At 41.2% G+C, this 24,653-nt stretch overlaps 2 protein-coding genes across 6 annotated transcripts; one reads left to right on the plus strand and one right to left on the minus strand.

Annotated features, from left to right (window-relative positions):
- Positions 1-2,268: 2,268 nt before the first annotated feature.
- rfc4 (replication factor C (activator 1) 4) lies at positions 2,269-11,585 on the plus strand. 4 transcript variants are annotated; one of them, XM_071918324.2, is made up of 11 exons: positions 2,269-2,439; positions 3,645-3,768; positions 4,052-4,130; positions 5,501-5,580; positions 5,833-5,952; positions 6,999-7,142; positions 7,314-7,434; positions 7,526-7,651; positions 9,567-9,647; positions 10,383-10,496; positions 11,138-11,585. In XM_071918324.2, the coding sequence occupies exons 2-11, from the start codon at positions 3,653-3,655 to the stop codon at positions 11,231-11,233; spliced, it is 1,077 nt and encodes a 358-aa protein (XP_071774425.1). In that variant the 5' UTR covers positions 2,269-2,439; positions 3,645-3,652; the 3' UTR covers positions 11,234-11,585. The 4 variants fall into 4 exon arrangements, with proteins under 4 accessions (XP_071774425.1, XP_071774424.1, XP_078141835.1 ...); XM_071918323.2 differs by having other exon boundaries at positions 3,648-3,768; XM_078285709.1 differs by having other exon boundaries at positions 2,269-2,430; positions 3,618-3,768.
- A 1,407-nt stretch (positions 11,586-12,992) lies between these two features.
- On the minus strand, positions 12,993-24,222 carry LOC139926575 (eukaryotic initiation factor 4A-II-like). Of its 2 annotated transcripts, none has more exons than XM_071918326.2 (11): positions 24,111-24,222; positions 23,248-23,305; positions 22,014-22,146; positions 21,501-21,661; positions 20,506-20,674; positions 19,504-19,613; positions 17,031-17,174; positions 15,444-15,581; positions 14,408-14,497; positions 14,135-14,214; positions 12,993-13,763 (listed from the first exon to the last, which is right to left on the minus strand). In XM_071918326.2, exons 1-11 carry the CDS (start codon positions 24,137-24,139, stop codon positions 13,619-13,621), a joined length of 1,257 nt encoding a protein of 418 aa, XP_071774427.1. In that variant the 5' UTR covers positions 24,140-24,222; the 3' UTR covers positions 12,993-13,618. The 2 variants fall into 2 exon arrangements, with proteins under 2 accessions (XP_071774427.1, XP_071774430.1); XM_071918329.2 differs by lacking the exon at positions 24,111-24,222 and adding an exon at positions 23,927-24,016.
- Positions 24,223-24,653: the final 431 nt, after the last annotated feature.

The raw sequence follows: 24,653 nt of genomic DNA on the forward strand, positions 1-24,653 counted from the left end.
TAAGTCAATGAATAAAATAGCCAGTCAATCAGTCAGTGAACAAAATAGCCAGTCAGCCAGTCAGTCAGCCAGTCAGTCAGTCAGTGAACAAAATAGCCAGTCAGCCAGTCAGCCAGTCAGTGAACAAAATAGCCAGTCAGCCAGTCAGCCAGTCAGTGAACAAAATAGCCAGTCAGCCAGTCAGCCAGTCAGTGAACAAAATAAGAAAATAACCGATCAGTCACTTACTGAATAAATTAGTAAATTAGTCAGCCAGTCAATAAGTAAAAAAAAAATAGCCAATCAGTCAGTCAGTGAACAAATTAATAAATTAGTTAGTCAGCCAGTGAACAAAATAGTAAATTATTTAATGAACAAAATAACCGGTCAGTCGATCAATTAGTCAGCCAGTCAGTCAGAGAACAAAACAGCCAGTCAGCAAGTGAGTAAACAAAATAGCCAGTCAGTCAGTCAATTAGTCAGCCAATCAGTCAGTGAGCAATGCAACCAATCAGTCAGCCAGTGAACAAAATAGTAAATTAATTAATGAACAAAATAACCGGTCAGTCAATCAATTAGTCGGCCAGTCAGTCAGTGAATAAAACAGCCAGTCAGTCAGTCAGTCAGTCAGTAAACAAAATAGCCAGTAAGTCAGTCAATTAGTGAGCTAGTCAGTCAGTGATTAAAACAGCCAGTCAGTCAGTCTGTTAGTGAACAAAACAGCAGCCAGTCAGCCAGGTATTCAGTCCTCTTCATGATGCTGTGAGAAATAAGCAATCACATCCAAGCAGCAAGAACCTCCAACTCCATACACAATAAACCCATCCTCCAGCCAGGAAAAAATACACTCCAAACGCAATATATCTGAGATCAGCCAAACCCAGAGAAAAAATAAGGATGCCTCCTCTGCAAGTAGTAAAAATGTTAAATAAAAAATATCGATGCTGTTTGTGTGAGTGAGTCCAAACCACCCAGAGAGAGAGAGAGACTCCTCAGGCTGAGGGAAGACACCGCCGCTGCTGCCGCTTTGACGGCCGATGCTCTGTTTGCTTTGATAAAGAAGCTGAGTCACAAGCCAGGAAACGAATCAGAGGGCTGCTCTACCTGCCTGGAGGAGAGAGAGAGAGAGAGAGAGAGGGAGGAGGGGGGTTAATAGGTCCTGGATAGAAAACCTGGTGCCTGGAGCCAAGCTGTCCATGGATTGGATTGGAGCTAGTGGAACAGTATTTGATCTATTCTATACAATCCTAAATATTTACTTATTTGACTGTCTTGTTGATTTTTGATTGATTTTTATGTCTGTAATTATATTCAAGGCAGGACAGCTGACACATAAACTGTGAGTGACAAAGGACTTCAAAATGTATAGGAGGCACTGAGATAAATGGTAAGAATTTGTCTGCTCAAATGCCATGCTGGTATTAGAAATCAACATTATCCACACAATAGGCTATTTTGAGTCAGTTGCAAGGCAATATTCTTGAAGAGGATCTCTCAACATCATTATTGTCATTGTCACTAGACTGCGCTCAAACAAAACAAATCAATATCCCCCCACCCATTATTCCCCATATTCATTGTTTGGCTGCCTCAGCGCTGCCAGAGGCCACTCCAGCGATTCTGCTCCGCATTTTGATGAAAGCAAACATGCGTGGCGGGGGCATTATCATCTTTCCATGTGCCCATTCCCCCCTGGGACCGCGGAGATTGCCTAGGAGACGACCATTAGCCAGAGACATCTGCGCTCAGCCTCACCCTGCCAGTCACTTATCTTCACTCTGCCAGCCAATTACAGGCCCACTGAAAGCTTTCAGACAGCAGAAACATGCAGCATCAATGGCACGGCAGCTGGTAAACAAAGCCCAGCATGATCAGAGGCAATGTGTGCTGTATATGTTGATTGATCATTCATTAAATCACCATTGTGGTCGTGTATGGGTCATTGTGCAATATGTTTGATTTTGTGAGTGAGTTATAATGAATTTGCTTTTTTTTAATTCTAAAATTCACTGGACAATGTTGGACAAAAATTAAGACGAGATTTTATTTATTTATTATCTTACAACCTACCTAGCTTGTAACAAAAAGTGTTTACGAAGTAGTCTGACTAAGAAGAAAGGAGAGGGGGAGAGAAAGGATGGGAGTAGAGAATACAGGAGGAGAGGAGAGGAGAGGAGAGGAGAGAGAAAGGATGGGAGGGGAGATGAGAGACGAGAGGAGGGGGGAGGGCCAGCTTCAGCATCCGCCGCCTGTGATTGGACGACACAGAATGTTGTAGGCGGAAGTGAAGTTCTCCGCTATGGCGGGAAATAATTCTGCTATTACACATGTCAACAACAGAGCACTGCCGCACGGGCGTCAGAAGTAATATTACAGCCATTTCGCACTTAGTAACTAAGATTACGGGATTATTTGGATCAAAGTTTATCTTAACAACAGTTGTTCTATAAGGTAAGAGAGGTGCGTATTTGCTAAATCACCTACTACGTTAGTGTTAACAGGCTAGCATGTCTATGGTGCTGTGGCTAACTTGCTGTTTAGCTAACTGTTGTATTTAATTTAGCTAGAATTCACTCCAGTGCAACTATGCTAGTTTATTACAACAATTGTCACTTGTAATGCTATATAGCAGTGATATCGCATGCCATTCCATCAGCTAACGTGACCTTGTTCATAGCCCCAGTAACATTCCTGTCTCTCATATGAAGAGACATGTACGCCACACTCCTTTCAAAATTCTGGCAATTTGATGTTGACTTTCTTATTAGCGTACGTACACACATTGCAGAACATTACTTCCGACCCTTACCTAATCTTTAGAAGGCGCCCTTGAATTCGGCATACGGTATGCATACAGTACACACAATACGGCATACCAAACAGTATTTAATACAATACAATTTTAACTTAACTGTTAGATCAGCTAACGTGACCTCTCTGGTTACCCCACAATACTCCTCCACCAAAACACACCGTGGAGGGCGGTAGCTAACAGTTTGACCCGATTATAAAAACTCGATATTTTATTGTAATAAAGTGCTCCTTGGTGGATCACTTGAATGCCGAATTTACGAGAAGACTCTAATGATTACAAAACGGTAGTAATTTATGTTCTTAAAGGTATGTATGTTTGCCGATAAGCAAGGCCACACTAAATTCCCAGATTGTTAAATGGGGTTTGGTTTCACCTTCCTTTTATATGAAAGAACGTCACGATCCTCGAATTTGACCCCACATTCACATCGGACATACTGTGACCCCCTGTATTTAAAGCACATGAATATGTTGGGTTTTCACATTTACTGTAATGTACTGATGTTTAGTGTTTAATGGAGTTAAAGATCCAACTTGTCTTTCCCTTGGTAGACAGAATACTTAGCTGCTTGTATCAGCTGGTCAGTGAAAACTATTAAACATTAACTGCTTGTCAACAGTTTGCACTACTTTTACATTAGCTTCTGCATATCCCCCAAATCACTGGCTGGTGGTAGTTGTCACTTCTGAATAACTGTCAGACATTTTTACATTTTATATTTTTTGATGGATATTTTTTCTAGAGACTCTATGCCTTCATTGTTGGGACATCCTGATCTAATGCGTGGGTCTGTCTGCTTGGCTGTGTGTTTGTGTATCTGTAGGTGTTTTTGTTGCTTTCCCCTAGGCAGGAGGAGTCATGCAGGCCTTTTTGAAAGGAGCGTCTGTCCAAGCTACCAGACCTCAGAAAGACAAGGCAGCAGCAGGGCCCAGCGCAGAGAAGAAAGCCAAGCCTCTCCCTTGGGTAGAGAAATAGTAAGTCTGAACAGGTGTATTTCTAATTCTGTGTCCTGAACCAGAATCATCTCTGACTTAATGTAACTGACTGTTTAGATGATGTAAATCTGTCTAAATGATGTATCAAAACCCTCCTTGCCAGGCTATATACATATGCATAATTAGCCAAAAATATAGTTAAATAAAAAAATAATTTCAAAGGGAGCTGCTGTGTCTGGTGTACCTATTTTTATCACATTGGCATCAGCATTACTCAGCCAACATGCTGCATACTGACAGGCCTTGTTTCTGTAATCCCCAGCAGGCCAAAGTGTGTGGATGAAGTTGCCTTTCAGGAAGAGGTGGTAGCAGTACTGAAGAAGTCTCTGGAAGGAGCAGATGTAAGTGTCGTCCTCCCATAGAAATGCACTTTCGCATGGCATCGGTATTTTTTACAGCCAGTATGGATCCATGGATGGATCAAACCATTTCCATTTTCAAAAAATCTTGATATTCTGATTTGCCTCCATGGACTCTTTTGCTGCCATAAGAACGGTAGCCAAACTAGTAACGTTATCCATGATCAGAGTGGCCAAACTGATGAATTGTTAAACTTCACCATTATTTCATTTACAAGAAGTTATATATACAATTAGAGAATGTAGAAGAATGACTGTTTTGATCATAGTTTCACTGTTATCTCTCTACCTACAATACAGACAATCATGGAGTTCTGGACTAAATCATATCTGACAATACAAATATTCTCAGATTTGGGTCCAGAGACAAAATCTCATTAAATGGGGGTCCATGGCTCTAATGTGGACTACATTAGGGGTCCTACACAGGTCAATAAAGGTGTATTCTGTTGTTCTACCACATGAGCGTGCCAATGCATTCATGGTCAACTACTTCTCTGCTCAGTCCAGTGCTCTTGTCTGACAGCAGAACAATGGCGGAAGAAAAAATGAATAGTTAAGAGAACAGAAAAAGTCCCCAAGCTTGACACTATTTTATGAAACTTGTTGAACAAAACATGTGACGTGCACTCTGCAAAAGTGAGTTGTCTTTGCACAGCTCAACCACTTACATGGAAGGCCATTTAAAGCTCAAACACACTGCCATCCATAGTCTAAGTCCAGATCATGTCAATATACTGACATTCCTTCATTGCAATGGTTAGAAAAGAACATCTCAAACACAATGGCACATTGGTGCAGCAAGATTACTAAATACAGTTAAATTCAATCAAATTCTTTTTTACATTATGAAAAGCTTTATACTTTTGGTTTATTGTTTTATCATAATTATTTGTCAGATTATACTGTATGGTATCTGTGTGCATTGGCCAAAAAAGTGACATTTTGATTTGATGAAATGCTGAAAAAAAGTGTGGTTTTAATTATAGGTTATTTGAATATTTGATGTAAGATTTGATAAGATTATTATAAAATGAAAATAATCAATAGTTGCAGCCCAACTTGTTCGATCCATTGATTTTTATATCTTCCACATGGAAAATATAGGCTGGTTTGATTTCTGCCATGTCACACATGGCTCTTAGTTTCAAGTTTGAGTATCAGGAGATATTTGCTGTTGCCAACACGTTATTTTACGCAGGTGTCATCCCAGTATCAGTAACAGTACATCCTGTCCTCCCACTACTCCCAGCCTGATTATTTAATGGTTTGGGAAACACTGCTAGACCTTCACAGACAATAGACATTGATTGGACATATGGGAAACACCAATGTGTGTGTTTTACTTGCAGCTTCCCAACTTGCTCTTCTATGGCCCTCCTGGAACAGGAAAGACTTCTACCATCTTAGCCGCTGCCAGAGAACTTTTCGGGTGAGCAGTGTCGGTACTTTGGCTAATGGTGTTAACGATATCATGGTTAAGAAGTAGCGGTTTTATCCCATTTCATAACCGCAAACCTCTGTCTGCCTTATCTTTTTCTTTTCTGTCTTTTTTTTTCATCATGTCCGTATTTTCTGTCTCAGGATGGACCTGTACACCCACAGCTGTGCAGCTTAGGTATTTTTGCTCTTTATTTTAATGTCCTTGTTGTGTTTCATAATTCCCTCTCTCTCTCTCCTGCAGTCCGGAGCTGTACAGACAGAGGGTGCTGGAGCTGAACGCCTCCGATGAGCGAGGCATCCAGGTGGTCAGGGAGAAGGTCAAGAACTTCGCCCAGCTCACCGTGGCCGGGACTCGCACAGAGTGAGTCAACAGACTTAACACACCACACACACGTTTAAATAGTTAAAGGGATGAGAATTTAGCCAGATTATAGCCACGTCAAATATGTCAATTGCAAATTTAGACAAGTCATGAAATTGTCGTGCTGTGTCCAGGTATCTTTGTCCAGGTATGTGAGTGTAACTGATGAATAATAATTTATTTGTAAAGCACTTCAAAACACAGTTACAATAACTACAAAGGAAACTAACAAATCAAACAATATTCAAGACAATTGATAATTTCATATGGTAACAGTTAAATTAGATTAATGTATCTTTTTGCCACAACTACGCCAGCCAGTGATTTACCAGCTAGTTGCTTTCTTATTTCCATCCCTAATGTTTAATGCAATCAAGTGTCCTCCTCTATATTTCCTCTGGGGAAATTATTTTTCTCATTATGTCCTTATTGTAGCCAGTAGAAAATCATGTCCACCCTTCCTTTAATATCAAAAACCACTTCACCCATCACCCATTATATTGAATATTATAAATAAAGAGGAGGGGAGAGATGAAGTAGATGGATGATATTAAATTAATCCCTGAAGTGGAAAAGTAAAACGAGTGATATAACAGTTAGCATTGTTTCTATAAAGAGAATATTAAAGCAGAAAAGGCTTGGGATACTGTTGCCACGGCTACGGCCTATTTTCACGGGACATTTCTCCTCCGTGTCGTACAGCGAGGCTGCTGGACCGTACAGAAATACACTTCTGGACTGAACAGCCCAGCTGCGACTCGCACACATAAATCCCTCTATGCGTCCGTTCCACTTCTGGTCTGAACAAGCCCTTAACGGTAATTACAAGAAGGACCTGTGGGGATTTTTTGTGGGTTCCGATATCTCCCACTTGGCAGAAGCGTGAATTGCGGAAGTACGTCAACACCGCTGACCTGTCATAAAGTGTCAACACAGGCGATGAACACAGCAGGGACTCCAGCAATGTCAGCAGTCCAAGGTCATAAGAATCTAAATGATGCGGTGTTTATTAATGTAGTTGTTTTGTTGTTGTTGTTGTTGTGCAGCGGGAAGCTATGCCCTCCCTTTAAGATCATCATCCTGGACGAGGCGGACTCCATGACGGCCCCGGCCCAGGCCGCTCTCAGACGCACCATGGAGAAGGAGTCCCGCACCACTCGCTTCTGCCTCATCTGTAACTACGTCAGCAGGTAGGCTGGCTGATCTCACACACATCAACACACACACACACAGTACAAGAAGGTCTTAAAAAGTCTTAAAAAGGCTTTTTGAAACCTGCAAGTAGCCTGAAGGATGCAAAAAGCAACTCCTCCACCCGACTAGTAGTAATCACTGATACTGAATGCCTCTGTGTTTCGTAGGATCATCGAGCCGCTGACCTCCAGATGTTCCAAGTTTCGCTTCAAACCTCTAGCCAATAAGATCCAAGAGGAGCGCCTGCTGGAGATCTGCGAGAAGGAGAACCTTAAATACTCCAAAGAGGTAAAGCCAGGACTACAGTGGGGCGGTTTACCCAGGATGTAGGGGTGCAAATTTGACCCACTCGCTGATTACCGTCTTTATGTTCATGTAGGGTATAGCGGCGTTGGTGAAGGTGTCTGAGGGCGACCTGCGGAAAGCCATCACCTTCCTCCAGAGCGCCGCCCGCCTCAACGTCGACAAGGAGATCACACACAGCGCCGTCATCGAGATAGCTGGGGTGAGACCTACACATCCATCTAAGTAGATAAACGGATAAATGTAAAGCTGTAAAAAGTCTTAAATACAGTTATTAGTGGTTTGATTTTTCACCACGTAATAACAGGTTTCTTTGTCCTTCATGTTCACTTTTAGATGAATCCAGAACAGAGTTAGAAGTACAATCTGCATCCTATCTGCTTTACTAAACACAGTTGGATGTCCCTTAACTACAAATTTTCTGGTATCTTTTTTCTTATTCTGCCCTTTTATAGTTTCATTAGCTATGTTCAGTCAGAAATAGGCTTGTTTTGGCAGCTTTTTTTTTTTTTAATTGGTCTTAAATTTGACTTTCTGAAACCTGTAGATAACCCTGATTCCTGTATTATATGGGATATCGACGCATGTAAACATCTCCTTTGGTTTTTGCAATCTGCGCAAGCATCATGGGTAAAGTTGTTTGGTCAAAACATGGCAGGTTACTCCAGGTCCTCTCACTTCTGGAGTGAAGATGAAACTGAACTGTATCTTATATTAAATTGTGATGATAATATTAATTTGTTTGGATGGCAGGCGCTATACGTGTGTGTGTGTGTGTGTGTGTGTGTGTGTGTGTGTGTGTGTGTGTGTGTGTGTGTGTGTGTGTGTGTGTGTGTGTGTGTGTATATCCCTATATGGTGTGATGCTCCTCAATGTCAAATCCTCAAATCTAGTGTCAGACTGTTAGTCCCTCCACAAAAGGTGATCACAGGTTGCACTGTATAAAACCAAGTAGAATAGAATCAGTAATTCAGCAGATTCATCAGACACACTGCTAAATAAATCCAAGAGTGGTTTCATGAGCATCAGGATGAAGTCAAACTCCTTCCATGTAAGTAAGTAAGCTGTATTTATATAGCACTTTTCAAAAACAAGTTACAAAGTGCTTTACAAAGACATAAAAACAAGAGAAATTACAGTAATCATGACAAGCGAGGTATGGATTACAAAAACACAATAAAACAAATAAAATAAAACGAAAGAGTAACCGATTCAAGAGAAAGCAATTCTGAAAAAGTGCGTTTTTAAGAGAGATTTGAAAGAAGAAACAGAGCTAGCCTGCCCGATCTCCTCCGGCAGGACGTTCCAGAGTCGTGGGGCTGTGATTCCAAAGGCTCGGTCTCCTCTGGTTTTTAGCCTTGACCTAGGGATTACTAACAGACCTCTGCCAGAGGATCTCAGGCTGCATTTAGGCTCGTAAGGGGTTAGTAAATCAGAGATATAATCCGGGGCCAACCCCAAACATGCTTTAAAAGTAATCATTAAAATTTTTAAATCAATTCTAAAACGTACAGGTAACCAGTGTAGAGATGCTAAAATAGGCGTTATGTGGACTATTCTATTCCATGGCCTCCAACCAGCAGATCTAAACATCATTAAACCTGAAAGTAGATTTCTACCTCCTTTATCCCTCAAACAACTAGTCTTTCCTTCTTGATGAAAGCTCCAGTATCCTCTACACACAGTTCAGGATGCAGGATGACAGAAAGACAAGGAGGACTGATGCCGGACTGAAGCTGTTCTGAAGGCAAAGGCTGGACCTACTCCTTATTAGATACCTCACATTCTCATACTGAGTGTTTCCCTTATTTTGTCCACCCCCATATAACACAATCTGAGCTGTCATCACCAAAGCCTCTCAGCTGCTGGATGTGTTAGATTGAAGCCTGGCTGGACATGTCAGATTAGCAGATTAGGGTTGGGGTCATATTCCATGTAGCAAGTGACTGACACAGCTGTTCATATATGAGACTGGAGGAACTGGTAATCTACAGCCCTCTGATTGTAACATTATCTGTCCCAGGTTATGTCATGTCCTGACAAAGGGCCTGCATACTTGAAACCTTGCTCCGCTAAATTCCTATCATGTTTCCTTGCTGCTGCTCTGTCTCTCGTAGGTCGTCCCTCCCAAGATGATTGACAGCCTGCTTCAAATCTGCTTCAAAGGAACGTTTGAGAAGCTAGAGGTTGCTGTGAAGGTAGGTGCTCCGACAAAGTCATCTAACCACAGGTTCTGTCAGGCATGTTAAGGCAAGGCACCACAGCTGAATAGGGCAAATTAGTAGCAAATTGTAATAAAATATTTTAAATTACAATTGTGAATATTTAAAATATTTCATGAAAATAATTTGCATTGAATTTGCTTATCAGAACACTTTCCGGTGGATAAAGATAGACTTCATTTTCCTTTTTCATTCTCTCATTCTGATAAATAACCAGGTAGCTGGTAATTTACAGGGGAATTTGAAAAAGGTTTTTTTTTTATTATTACTTATGAAATACTATGTATATGGTGTATATGGCTGTAAATTACCAGCTATTTTTGTTAAGTTACATTTGGTAGCCATATCTATAAGCTGAAAGTGTTTTGCATATTGAGAATTTTGAGAAAATTACTTAGATTTTTCTCTCACTAATTTTGCACTTGGTGTACTTGATGCAGCTAGTATAAAAAAACATAGAAAATAACCTTTTATAGTTGTTTTTGATGACTGTTTTGTATATTGTATTAAACTACAGTAGTCCTAAAAGCAAAATATTATATCATCTCAAAATTGACCACTCCAACCAACTTCACCCGTGGCCCCTCGCCTTAAAGAATACCACTCAATGTAAGAATTCACTGATGTTGACATGAACAATGAAATCTCCAAGGCTCTGGCTCTACCTCACTTCTGTACCACTGGTTGTCTGCCTGTCTTCCCCTCTGTCAGAACATGGTGGATGAAGGCTACGCAGCCACCCAGATCTTGAGCCAGCTCCATGAGACCATCATAGAGCAGGACCTGAACGACAAGCAGAAGTCGGCCATCGCAGAGAAGATGGCGGTAAGTTACCTGATGTAGCGCTCTTGAATGAAATAACAGTAGTTGTCATAAAGCAACTATTTCCCAATTGCCAAACTGATGTTTTACATGTTGTATTTATCCATTAGTTGGCTGTCTGAAATCTGAGCTTTTTTAATTTCTCTGCTGTGAAATTGGTTCATTCTCAGCCTGAGGTGATGAGTGTCCTCATGTCTGTCTGATAGAAAGTTGTGACTCAGTCAGTGACTCAGCTTCTCTATCCTACTTTGTTTCTAACAGCCCTCCTTCCTCTCCGTAGCTCCCTCCTCCCCTCCTGTAATTATCTGCAGCTCCTCTGCTATCTCTCTGTAGCCCCCTTATACTCCTCTCACTATCATTTTCTGTCAGTGCAGTTAAGTATCAGGACAATTAAAAATGTGTTCCAAAGTCCTCTCTTTTTAGAAGGATGCAGCAAGGAAAGTATTAATAAGGTGACAAACATGACGAATCATGAAGTCCCTCTCACAGCCAATCAGTAACAAATATGTCACCTTGTTATGACCTGTAGGAGACTGATCCATAGTCCTCCATTCGGGGGAATGTCTGAAATGTCATGTAAATCAAGTTAGGTATACTGATGCCTTGTAAATAAATATGACTGTTTGTTTCCCTCCGTCTGTCAGGTGGTTGATAAGTGCCTAGTGGACGGTGCAGACGAGTACCTGCAGATGTTGAGTCTGTGTTCTGTCATCATGCAGCAGGCCTCCCAGAACAACTAATGCTCTCCTCCAAACCAGCATCTCCTTTCCAGGCAAGTACTGGGATCCGCCTCCGAGAAGACCAGGGTCCTCATGTAGACTCATACATGTATGCAGATTCCCTCTCCGACATGGCCGTATGGTGGATTCTCAAATGAACTGAAAATGCTGAAAATGTTGCATACCTTAGTCCTGCCTTGCTAGCGTCTGTCACTGAACCCAGTGGATACCAGAGGCTAGTAGCACCTTTACTGCCATCAAGGAGTTTTTCTCTTCATTCAGATGGCTCTCTGTTTCCTTTTCATGTAACCATTTAGCGACAGATCTTTGTACACTTTTTGTATTTTTGGACTGTAATAAAAAGTCATTTGTATCTCATCAGTGTTTGTCTCCTCTATCAGTGTCCATTAAAGACGAGATGAAATGAAAAATGCCTTTTTAACCCTTTTAGATCACATCCCCGGTCATACTGTGCACCTATTTAACAATATAAAAAAAAATGCCAAAAAAAATACCAAAAATCAATTTCATTGTATTCTTATATCAAAATTCAATCATGTTTTCAAAATATGCCCTGTGCTTACGTAAGCATGCCCGTAACTAATTTCAACCAATAATATCATGACATCCACCCATCAATCAATCTTCAACTTTTAGCGCACAGAGCTAAGAGGCTAAGATTCATTAGTTAGCTAGCTAGCAACAGCATGGTACTCCGGTGTGTCTTCGGGTGTTATGACACACCCACTTTTCAACGTTCAAATCAAATTCCTCCCAACGTTATGTCCCGCCTGTCTTTCCTGTTTCACTCGGAAATACGTCACGATACGGAAGTTAGATACTCTCGAAATGCCGTTTCATCTCGACTTTAAGTCATTCTTCAGGTTTAGGGTTTAAATCCACAGCTAGTAGAGTAACACTTTTGCATTTGAAGGGTTTCTTTCCAAAATGTTACATATGCATTTTGGCAAAATAGTGATACTTGATGTTGTTTCTGTTCAGGGTTACAGAAAAGCAAATGATAGTACTGCCTAACATGTTCAAGATTCAGTATCCCAGGGTGAGGCTCATAGCATTTGTTTTTTGGAATTGGTGCCCTACACTACTCTCCAGTGATCATCTGCTTCTCCCATGATATTTTCATTAAAATCTCCAATACCTGGTGCACATTTAGTCAGTAGGAAAGTCACAGCTTATTGCATTTTGCACCTTTTCCATCATGAATCCCTCATTTTAACCAGTTTGTTCTTAACTGTTCCTTCTACCCGTCTAGCCACATTTCAGATGTGTATCAACATTCCCTCTCTACAGAAGCCCTGGGCCATTTCACCCTTAGTTTCTGCCAGCTGACTTGCTCTTGGCTGTCGGACCTCCCCGTGTTAGAGTATTGATCAATATGGCATGCTGGTACTCCCTCTACCAAGCACCTCCTCCTTTCTTGGTGGATTTGGAGACATTCTGAAGATGATTTAAATAACCTGCAAGTCAATGGGGGGCCAAAATTTGGGGCTAAAATTTGTGACAACCCTTGTTCAGACTAAAACTGATTACACTGGAATTTCTTTTTTCAGTCAGAGTACTTACATGGCTTAAATGTTCTTCCTTCCTGGTTTTTTAAATTAAGTTCTAGGTTTGGTTTCCACTACAGCTGGGTTTGCTGTGGAGATATATTCCTGTAAAATGACTCATTTGTAAAATTTCACGATAGAAGCCGTGTGTTTCAGCATGCAGTCACAGTATACCCACTCATTGGCCTCCTGAGACAGGAAAAATAAACACGTAACCACATTCCTTTTATTTTCAAACCCGTCCAATACAATTCAAAGTCAGCTGAGAGCTATACTACTGTGGAGACGCTATTCAGAGGAAAATACTTGGTCCCCTTTTAAATGCAAAAGATTAAATAGGTGAAATACATTGCACAAAAAAAATGGAAGTGTATCTAAGAAAGTGCTGAATACTGGGAGGCCATTTTACATCTGACCCCTTGATCCTAGAGTAGCCTTATGTACGTCAGCTTCACGTAGTTGGCCGACTTCATGCAGCACTTATACCTCTTAGTCCATAAGTAGGTTATCAAATGGTAGAGAATATCTAATATATACGCCTGTATCGGCCTAGGAAAACAATACCTAAGAAAGAAGCACCCGTGAGAGCCCATCACCCTTATAAGAGTCCTGTCTCCCTGTGAGAAACCTGGGGAGTGAGAACCACAAATATAACGCCGCAACCTTCGCTCAGACAGTATCTGAAATCCTGATCCTCTTCCAGCATTTCAGACAAAGCGATTCGATAACTCGCTTCCGATAAAAATAAGCGCAATGCTCGTGTTTTATTCTGCAAAACCGCGCGCACCGCATTCAAAAGGAATCAAACTAAAAACACGCCGGCCGTCGAGTCGAGATCCTAAATCAGATCCGCCACATTCATCGGCATCTCCTGAACGGATGTGTTGTAAAAGGTCTCGATGTCGCGGAGGACTCGCTTGTCCTCCTCGGTGACAAAGTTGATGGCCACTCCCTTTCTGCCGAAACGGCCGCCACGTCCAATTCTGTCAGAGAGGAAGGGAAGAAAGAAAAATGTTGCTAGCAAGAGTTAAGAGGAAATGAAGAAGAGTGTAGTTTACTGCATCAATAAGTTTGTTCTCATCCTAAAATAATTGTGTCGATGTTTTCTGTCAGTGTTTAAAATGGACAACTCCAAGTGGGAAAAGACAAATAACACTCTATTTGTTCATATGCTATTCCAATGGTCTGACAGCCCAGGCAATACTGTACAAGTGGGAAATGAAAAATGGAACTGATTGCTGTGTTTACTAGGGAACTCATGAGCCATTACTCGCCTTCTCCCTTTTTTTTAAATTCAACTATAACCAAAGTTAATAAATTGTGAGTGGTATTTAATTGTACAGTGTCTTCCTACCTGTGGATGTAGTTCTCCCGGTTGGTGGGAAGGTCATAGTTAATGACCAAAGACACTTGCTGCACATCAATGCCACGAGCCTGCAGACAGAGGGACATTAGAAATCGAAATACTACACAAAATGCCCTAATGGCTATGTGCTTCAGAGGCACAGTGAGCCTCAGTGGATGTAAGAATACCTGTGTGTATGTTACTCCATTTAAAAGAATGGTGTTGGTTTCAACTGACACATGTACTAAGTCCCATGTCCCTAGTGTGTGTGTGTGTGCATACCAGCAGATCAGTAGTGATGAGCACTCTGCTGGATCCGGATCTGAACTCTCTCATGATCACATCTCTCTCCTTCTGGTCCATGTCTCCATGCTGTGACAGCAGCAGAAGCAGCAATTACTGGATTAGTTTTAATTTGTGGTCCTATCTGATTCATTAGGTAGAGCATGGCACCAACACCGACAAGGTTAGAGGTTCAATTCCCCCTGGGCCATCCATACTGTGATCACATGCACTCATGGAGATTTCTAATAAAAGTGTTAACTTGATAGCATGTGTTATACAGCATATAGCAGAAGGTCAACATTACAAGACCATGGAGAGTCGAGTTGACAAGGGACATTTGTATGCAAGTTGAACGCAGCTAAATGCAGCTCCATTCACACGTTTATAAATTGCCAACTAGAGGGAAAATCTAGACAGATATCTGAAAGTCAACAGATATGTTGTCAATTAACTATAATATTATTTTTTTAAAAGACATTTTCCCACGTTTATCTTGGAGTACTAGCTGCTGCAAACACACCTTAACCCTATAATTTAAATGCATTTCCCCTTTGGTAGAAAATCCAGTTTCCAGTTATATCAGGGTGTCTGCAAGTTTCATAAAGTTTTGACATTTGTTACAGTGAAATTTAAGACACATTTTGCAAATGAAATAAATATGAAAATGAGAACTGTAGACCTATGAGACTATATCTGCATGACAGGGCTGATTTCTCACAAAGAAAAAACAGCAAACCAAGAAACCCCGACATTTTTAAAACCTCTAAAACTGAAGTTTAGAGTTAGAATGCTATATTTTGCTGTATTCAAGGCCTTTTACGGCCTTGAGTTTAGAGAATATTTTTCAACAGTTAACAGCTAATGAAGTCAAACCAAGTAATCATATTGGAGAAATGATAATGTACTCGAGTGTAATACTGCATCAAAATAGGTTATCAGATATTATCACTGCCTAACAGGGAAGGACAGCGAGAAAAAATGAAATGGCCAAGTGAAGCATACTTTTAAACTAGTAAAAGCAGTAATCTCTCACCAAGGCGGAGACAGTGAAGTCCCTGGCGTGCATCTTCTCCGTCAGCCAGTCCACCTTCCTTCGCGTGTTGAGGAAGATGACGGCCTGGGTGATGGTCAACGTCTCATACAGATCACACAGAGTGTCCAGCTTCCACTCCTTTAACAAGGAGAGATAGAGAGAAGCAGATACAGTCCTTGTGTTTGCATTACTAAATCAGAGTGCTTCCATGACCTAAATCATTTATTCCCTCCTGGTTTGCTAATGTTGTTGATGATTGAATATGTGAAACAAGTTGGAAAATACATTCTGCTAGTGACTCATTTGGAAAATTCCCTGATATTCCCTGACTTCCCCTGATAATTCATCAAATTCCCTGACTTTCCCTGTCTGGAATACACCTCTCAAACGTGCATGATATTCCAGTGGGAACTCTGTAATTGCCTAGGGATTTTAGCAGAGTGCTTTAGCAGGAAGGACACTTGTAGCTTGTTGCAGCCAGTTACCAACTAATTTGTTTTTAGGGCCAATATTCACACTCTTCTCTCAATTGTGTGATGTTTGACCCCCAATGTTTCAGCAAAATGGAAGGCTACATGGAAGGCTATTTTTAGCAATGAGAGGATGGTAGCTGGCAGCTTTCAGGAGTGTATTTCCGTCCGTGGGTTTGGTTGGTTTAACCGTTTTGTGGCTAACCCCCCTTTTAGTCGTGTATACTTTTCTCTCCTTTGTGCTTGTGTCTCTGCATCTGCCTTTGCTGGACTTGTTGACCTGTGGATTTCGCTATCATTCTATGCTGTGTCAATTTTATGTATATGACTGACGCGCATTTCTATGTTTGTGTTATACTGAAAAACCTTCATGACTGTCATGCGTGTTTCTATGTTGTACTAAAAACCCTTCAAGCTGCACTAGGCGTGATTCTAGGTAAAAATACACCCATCTTATCAGCCTAAAATCACAAATTGGGGCTGCAACAGAGAAGAGAGTCCCATCCCCATTAAATGAGATGCTTTAGACTGTAGGTAGCAGTGACCAGTAGCAGTTAACAGCACTCCATCCAGAGAAAGCTGGACTCACCAATGTTAGATCTTTTCCTCTAGTCTCTTTGGTTTCCTTTGGTATAAAGCATCACAGACTGGCTGGGTTGGTAAACATGAGCACTGATGGGTATTGCTCACAAGTTAAAAAGTTTCAAACGGTTACCTCTCGCTACCATTTGGAGCCACCAATGTATGAAGTTATACATATTTGTTATATTGATTTTTGATGTTGGAATAGGTGGATTATTCAGTTTCCCAGAGTGCATCCCTCTATATATGGAATTGTATAGCATAGCCCCTCTACACCCTGATGAAAGCCTTGTGCTGAAACACTGGTCAATTGATATCAAACAGTTGATTGATATCAAAGAGTGTGTGACTATCTTTCTTTTCTAAATTGATATGCCATTCTTTTCATTACTGTATTGCAACACCTCCATCTCATCTTTGTCTGAGTTAACAGTAGGACTGCATGATTCCCTCCAGGCATTGGTTTTCTCTTAACAACCCATCCTCCACTCCCTCTTGTACCATCTGTCATCCCTCCATCCTTCCTCCCTCTCACCTCTCGTTCAACGCTGATGTAGAACTGCTTGATTCCCTCCAAGGTAAGTTCTTCCTTCTTGACCAGGATCTGAATTGGCCTCCTCATGAACTTCACGGTCACCTCCAGCACCTCGGCAGGCATGGTGGCCGACAGCAGCACCACCTAGGGGACAGACGGTCTTTACTAGGATTGACAAATGACTAGCGGGTGTTTAACAACAAAGAAATCAGGAGCAAGATCTGTGAAATTAAATGGAAATGCCACTTCCTACTTTGAATCTGAAGTTGCATCTCTGCTCAATTTTACTTTTAAAAGAATGCGCAAATGAAAAAAATAAAGAAAGAGTCCAGTCAATGGCAAACATGTCCCATGGTCTAGCAAAGCCCAATTGATGTCAGTGAACATGAAGAAACACTGCCACAGCCAGAAATCAGAGAAATAATACAAAAATTCGGACAAAATTCCCCGCCAGTTTGAGCCTTAGTCTGGGGAAAAACATACAAGTGGACCATAGAAATATCATTCAGATGAGTGGTATTGTCTTTTTTAAAAAGGACCATACCGGTGTTTTTGCATGTTTTAGTCCATCTACTACACCGCACACATAATTTACATTACTACCGACCATTTTCCAAAGCATACCATACATTTTTAGATTTTTGAATATTTACTCGTAAACATGGGAGAACATGCAGACTCCAAGCATCTAAAAAAGTATGGTATGCCTTGGAAAATGGTCAGTAGTAATGTAAAGCATATGTGAATTGTAGTAAACTAAAACATGCAAAAACACCAGTATGGTCCCTTAAAGGAAGATGGCAACAAAAGAGTAACCCTACTTCTTAGCGAAACCCACAAGCCTGGGTGAGTCCCACACGTATGCTCATATACCCAACCTTTAGTTATTAATCCATGAACAATAAACACAACCACAGATGGCAGAAGACAGTGAAGTGTGCCAACTCCTCTCCACTGGCGTCAAAAATAAAACAGCACCAAAACAGGTCCTGACACATTTTGTGCTAATTAAAATACCCCCACGTTTCCTCAACTATGACACAGCGTCTATGGGTCGGTGCTGTTGTTAAAATGTTACATTTTTTACTGAATAGCCGATTTGAATGTGCCAGGTTTTGTTTTGGCTATTGTCACCGATTACTTTTTTTGGTTACTGCTCTTTCAAAATGTAATTTGTAGACAATTTCCTAGAACATTTTTAAAATTTCAGATAAGTACCATTTCTCTTCATGCCTTTCTCAAAGTTCATATTCCATGTCTATTCCAGATTTTCCCTGTCAGAAAGCATGTGAATTGAGACACAGTCCCACCTGTTCACCACACTCAAATAGTGGACAGTGTTGCATCATGTCACAAATAGCGTTCTATCAAGGATGTAGCATGGTTTGGTACAATTTCAGTACAGCAGGGGTGTCACTGCCTGCGGGTTGTGTTCATTCTTGAGAATTTCCCACTCATTTACTCACTGACAAATTCAAAATAATTTGTCATGCATAAGTTGCTGCATGAAATGGCTTACTGCCTTAAAACAGCCAAAACTCATTTTTGTCTTCAGAAACCAACAAGTAATTAGTATCAAAGGAAGACCGCTTTTGTATGGAAATACTGTAATATAAATCATATCCATATGGACAAGTCAAGCCTTTTCACACAGTGCTTTGAACAGAACCAACAGCTGGCAACCATGCAAGGAACACAGCAGCCTACTTCCTGTTAACGTCACTAGCCCATGCAAGCAGAATAAACGTCTTCAGTTGTAAAAACAACAACAAAACAAAACTGCTACTTATTGCTTGCTGAATGAAATGGCATTTCTGAAGTAGCCAAGTAGTGAAGAAGGCCAGCACTCCAAGGCTACTAGCTACCACCAAGCTGGCTGTGTCGATTCAGCTGTTAACCTATCATGACCAAGTAGCACACAGCTTGAAGAATTATAATTTTCAGTGGTGTATGTCAGTGAATTCAAACAGTGAAAGCAGTGAAACAACAATAGTGAAACATTGAAACATAATAGCATACAGCTCACAAGCAGTTTAGTTATTCATCTGGAGTTATTTAAATCACTTGTCATCCTGCTCACATGCGCAAAACCAAACAGAGGGTGGTGTGCCAAGTGGATGGTTTTTGAAATACGCCGGTCCACCCCATAGCTGCTATATATCCCGCCCTTCTCTTCAAGAAGCGTGCTGAAATCAGCCAAAGAACAGAAGCGCAGCAATGTGGTTGCATGCATTGTGAATACAAGTAAATCTCTCCTGCAGAATGTGGAGAAGGTAAAAAGGCGGGGAGGTAGCTGGAATTAAGGACCATCTTTTCAGATGGAAATGCACTGTATGAAATCCACACCTTCTATCATGCACCCACTAACCAAACGCCTGTTCTACTGTCCAATACAACTAAAAGATAAACAGGTTGAAAAAACAGAGAGAGAGAAAAAAACACACACGACAACTTGAGTGAAAATCAAACTCACTTGGATGTTGGATGTCAATTTTTGAAAAATTTCATAGATCTGATCCTTGAATCCTCGACTCAACATCTCATCGGCTTCATCCAAGACAAACATCTTGATCCGCTTAGGAGCTGAGCAACAGAATGAGAGGAAACCAGCCATTGGTCACCAGCTTCTCTACTCAGATTTCCTCACTGACACCTCAATTACAAACAGTCAACACACACATCAACCTTGATGCAATAGTACTTTAATAATGCATATAAAAAGCCAATGTTTAGACAAATAATGTTTTGCCAAGATGCAAATATTAATATTATTGCATCTAGGCTATGAGTGTGTTGCAACTTCTAAGTTTAAGTTCTACTGCATGTTGGCCAGCAGTAGAGCGAGTTTTCACCCATCCTCTCAAACTGTGCCAGAACAGGGAAAGATAGCAGGTTTTTCATTTGCAGGCTTGCTTTTCCAAGATATAGCTGATCAAATTGTTAATGCATAGTGTGTTGACACCTAATGATTTTACACTGCTTAAGATATTTGAATATAGTCGGGAGATCATTCACTCTAGGGAGCCATAGGAGACTGCGTCCCCTGAAGAGAGATTTTTTTATTTGTGTGATGGGTTTTCAGAGAAAAACAAATTTTCAGTACCATCACAGTTTCCATGTCATTTTATTTGTTTTGTCTTCCATTTTCTCATGTTTTTATTGACTGGAAAAGGTACTCTTAATTCCCAGCCTTAACAGGATGCAATGGATGCCTGATTGGGAACACTTAAAAAAAAAAAATCTTCAATCTTCAAAATCTTAATTTTTGTTTCCCCTCACATTACAAGTGATAGTGTCTGTGTATGCAGCAGACTCATGTACCACATGTCAATTCCCATGACCTTCAATGACGGAGGCAAGTGTATAACTTTTGGCAGAACAGCCAACCAACCAGTACAAGAGGGTGCACCTGCAATACATTTTTAACTGACTTGTGCTAGCATGTGTGATGCAGTTTCAGTGGTTCCCTACTCACAGATATATCCCCTGTTGAGCATATCGTAGACCCTTCCAGGAGTGCCGACAATGATGTGTGGCGCCTCGGCGTGGAGTTTCTGCATCTCGTTGCGGACATTGGTCCCTCCGATGCAGGCGTGGCAGGTGGCTCCCATGTAGTCGCCCAGGGCTAGGACCACCTTCTGAATCTACGAGACACAGAGACAGGACAACACAGAAAGGTAGGAAGCAACGGCGGAAAAAGCACCTGAAAGAGTATATCTTCAACACAGAAGTATCCCAAACACTGAAAATCCTAGTTAAATGAATCCCTCACATCAGGAAAAAATGTTAGGGAATAGGTGGCATGTCATCAAGGCTTTTGTGTAGGTGTGTGTTGCACAAACTGGCTTGCAGGCTGGCTAAATGACAAACTCCTCTCAACCCACTGCGTTTCCATCAGTGTTGTGTCAATTTGTCATTCTAGCTGATCCACAGAGAGCATTTATTTTGAAAGGGGGCAGAGGGGGAAAGAGTCTACTAGATTCATTGATATGCGGAAGTAAAGCTTTGTTTTTTTTTTGTTTTTTTTACTGTGCACAAAAAAGAAATGCTGACCTGGAACAAACGACAATACAGCCACAAACTAGCCAGACATTATTATAGTAGGTTATAATTACCTGCTTTTTAAAGTATGTTTGTCACTTTTTTTAATAAAAGCATCATAGCCGATGTGGATTGCTATATATTTTATGATTTTATTATGCAAGTCACTACACCAGAAAACCAATATCAACTTTGTTTCTCATTATTTCAATGCACTGTCAGGATGAACACATGCGTCAACCACCGAAAATTGAATCTCTGTGACTCTTGAGCTTGGACACCTGCATCGGACGCAACGTGAACTCAAAGCAGCAGTGGGGCAACTTTGATTGATTTCAAAGGAAGCATTCCCTCCATTGTGGATAGCACTGACGGAAGCCTGATGGCTGTAGTGGTATTTAGGGGCTAGTGAATGACTTTGTGGCCTACCTGCTGTGCGAGCTCTCTGGTAGGAGCGAGGACCAGGGCCTGAGTGCAGGATTCCTTCTCTTTATCCTTGGAATCACTAATCTCCAACTGCTGCAGGATGGAGATGGCAAACGTTGCCGTCTTCCCTGTTCCTGATTGGGCCTGGGCGATGACATCGAGGCCTGGGGGTGGGTTAGGAGAGAGGAAAAGACAGGTGTGATAATGATGAAAATGACGGATGTGAACAGCTGCTCAAACTGCAGTACTCTGTCAACTTTCTCAGCTTAGCATTTAGCCTAAGTCCCGTAAGTTGCAACAGTTAAAACACTGCTCTGAATTCCTAAAACTTGCTGTTCTTGTAAAGCAGCTAAAAACATTAAATTGGCTCGTGCACTAGCCAGTGCAGCCAGTTATTGAGGTTTAATGCCCTGTTACTCTTGGTCTATTACTTGTGAAATATGCTTGAATTCCTCTCCTTTCCATCCCAATACAAGCTCATTTTTGCATGCCTACAGTAACACATGTTACTCTAACCTTTAATGCATGGAATGATAGCCCTTTGCTGGATGGCGGATGGCTTCTCAAAACCGTAGGCATAGATTCCTCTGAGAAGAGTCTCTCTCAGGTTCATGTCATCAAAGTTTTCTGTGATCTCGGTCCAGTTGCTCTGAACAGCACAAAAATACACAAAGAGCTTAAATCCTGTGTTTAAGTGACGGATCAAAAGTCTGTGATGGTACTATTGGGTGGAATTTATATGTGTGCGCACTGGTGCACTGTAAAGTAACCACTGCAAATACACTCTTTTCCAGGAAGTAAAAGTAATGGGATTTTGATATAAAACCACAAAAAGAAACTTTAGTGCTTTTTTTTGGACATTTATTATTATTAGCTGTATGTTATGAGAATTAGCTAACAAGGTAAACAAAAACAAAAAGAGGCATTTTTCATTTTATTTTGACTTTAAAGGAAGACTTAAAAGGGTAAGAAGAAATAAGGGATCATAACCTGGTCAGACAATTTCATGAAAAGACCACGGGTTCCTAATATTTTAACACTCTGTGTAGGCCAACATGTCATAAAATGAATGCCACTTGTATCTGTTATTATGTATCCTCGACTAAGGAACACCAAGTTCTAAAAACCTGATTTGTGAAGACCCAAGTTGTCGTGTTATGTGCTTATAGATTCCAGACAACAGGAGCAGGGCCACTGCCTTAAGGATCCACTCCCATCCCCGCCTTTACAGCCACCACTCCATGTCCCTCTATGTTCCTTGTATATCTGGTTTCTTGTACATACCAAGCAACTATCCAAATTAGAGGGACTTATTTTTCCTGTAATTTAATAAGAAAAACACCGAATAACAGACTACCAGGGATCACTGTTGAGACGTTCACCTAAATGAGATTGAATCTATCAAGGCCTAACAGTCAATACTACAAGCACGTTTGACTAGTCAGCCTACAGGCACTGGGGCCTCCTAATGGCAGGGTTACCAGTAACAGGTTAGTACAGGTTTGCACCTCAGGGCTCCACTCCCCGAACTTACACCAGCCATCTCTTATGTAAACTGTGTGTGTGTGTGTGTGTGTGTGTGTGTGTGTGTGTGTCCCGTTTGGGCTACTTGCATAACTGGTTTCATTCCAAAGAGATGAGGAAAGAAAACTGTTCTTTTTAATATGCTTTCAGATACACAATACATCATTTAAGTAGTAATTGCAAGGAATACATGTTAGCTGTGTGTGCGTTGTGTGTGTTGACTCGCCTCAATGACACCATCAGGCTCCATCCCATCAGGGCCTCCATGGTCTGTTTCTCTAGAGCTGACAGGGCAAGAAAAGACAAGTAGAACAAGGCTTGGGGAAATTAACCAACTATTTCATCAGCAGACTACAATAACTCGTGGATTAAAAAAAATCACCAATTAGAATTTCTTAGCAGCCCAGAGCAGTTTTTTCCAACTGATTTGAGCACAGGGTGGCTAACGTTACCTCTCAAAATATCAAGTAGAACTGTCAGCCAGCCACAGTCAATATGTACAGCTAGCCTACATTTGGCTAGTGACTAGAGCTAATGCGTTTGTCATTTAGTAAATTAATGAGAGTTGGTGTAACAACCTCTTGCCTCTTGTATCAACAACAGGCAAGACGTTTTAGTGGCCATTTAACGCTAGCTAGGTGGTGAGATCTGTCAAAATGATTCCGTCAACACAACTGCTGCTGACTAGACAGCTAACTTATCGGTGCTCTGACCCTTTTGACAGATTGCTGTCAAAAGGGCCAGAATGTAAAACATACATCACTTACAACAGCCAGGTGAATTGTCAACAGAAAAGATTTGTTTTTCTCTGAGAACATGGCCAAATCTCGTGAGTCAGGTATCCACAGACTCGCAGACTTGAGTAACGTTACACTTATATATAACAGCAGTGTAACGTTACTCACCAACCGAAAATCACACACACATAGCATAGCAAAGCAAGTCAGGACTCTGTCTAACTAGCTCCGTTAAACGTCAGGCAACTTGACAGCTATACATAATATAGGCCGATAAGAGTCCAGAGCTCACTTTAACTATACAACACTACGGCAATGCTATTTGACTGCGGAGTGGGGTGTGTTTTTTTACCTGTTGTAGTCCGCAGAACCGCCTGACATGATCCGACCGAAGCTTCCGAGCTCGATTGAAAAGGAACTGCATACTTCGCGCAGGCGTCTCAGCACAGGCGGCCGGAACTACTGCTTCCGTTGAGTGAAGGCGGGACAATCGGGGAAAAAATAACACCCACTTCAACAAAACATCTGTTATTATGATCAAACTTGTCACTTTAAATGCAGTCAGTTTTATTAATGAGGCACCAGAGCATCCGCATGCGATACTGAGTACTATATACAGTAGCGGAGGGATATTGCAGTAAATTAGCGAGGAATAAAGCTGTGAAGGGGTTTCCTAAAACTCAAACCAGGGGCAGCCTGAGGATGTGAGGAGGGAGACGTTGAGTCTGATAGATACCCTACCCTACTCCAGTATAAGTACTGTTACTTTGCCACCTAAGTAGAAGTACAATTACTGGTGTAAAAATCTATATACTCAGTACAGAGTATAGAGTAAACGTTAGTGAGTTACTTTAAAAAAAAAAACAACATATTGTTACATGTCCCATGCAATGCA

This window comes from Centroberyx gerrardi, chromosome 9 (genome assembly GCF_048128805.1).
Source record: "Centroberyx gerrardi isolate f3 chromosome 9, fCenGer3.hap1.cur.20231027, whole genome shotgun sequence".
NCBI lineage: Eukaryota > Metazoa > Chordata > Actinopteri > Beryciformes > Berycidae > Centroberyx > Centroberyx gerrardi.

What these genes read in the sequence shown, in the direction of transcription:
- rfc4 (XM_071918324.2), top strand. Translation starts at nt 3,653, where the DNA reads ATGCAGGCCTTTTTGAAAGGAGCGTCTGTCCAAGCTACCAGACCTCAG. An exon ending in CTCCCTTGGGTAGAGAAATA is followed by an intron (nt 3,769 to 4,051) that starts GTAAGTCTGAAC and finishes TGTAATCCCCAG; the next exon opens with CAGGCCAAAGTGTGTGGATG. An exon ending in CCGTCATCGAGATAGCTGGG is followed by an intron (nt 7,652 to 9,566) that starts GTGAGACCTACA and finishes TGTCTCTCGTAG; the next exon opens with GTCGTCCCTCCCAAGATGAT.
- LOC139926575 (XM_071918326.2), bottom strand. Translation starts at nt 24,139, where the DNA reads ATGTCAGGCGGTTCTGCGGACTACAACAG. An exon ending in TCATCACTACTGATCTGCTG is followed by an intron (nt 14,215 to 14,407) that starts GTATGCACACAC and finishes CTCTGTCTGCAG; the next exon opens with GCTCGTGGCATTGATGTGCA. An exon ending in CGGGAGAACTACATCCACAG is followed by an intron (nt 13,764 to 14,134) that starts GTAGGAAGACAC and finishes CCTCTCTGACAG; the next exon opens with AATTGGACGTGGCGGCCGTT.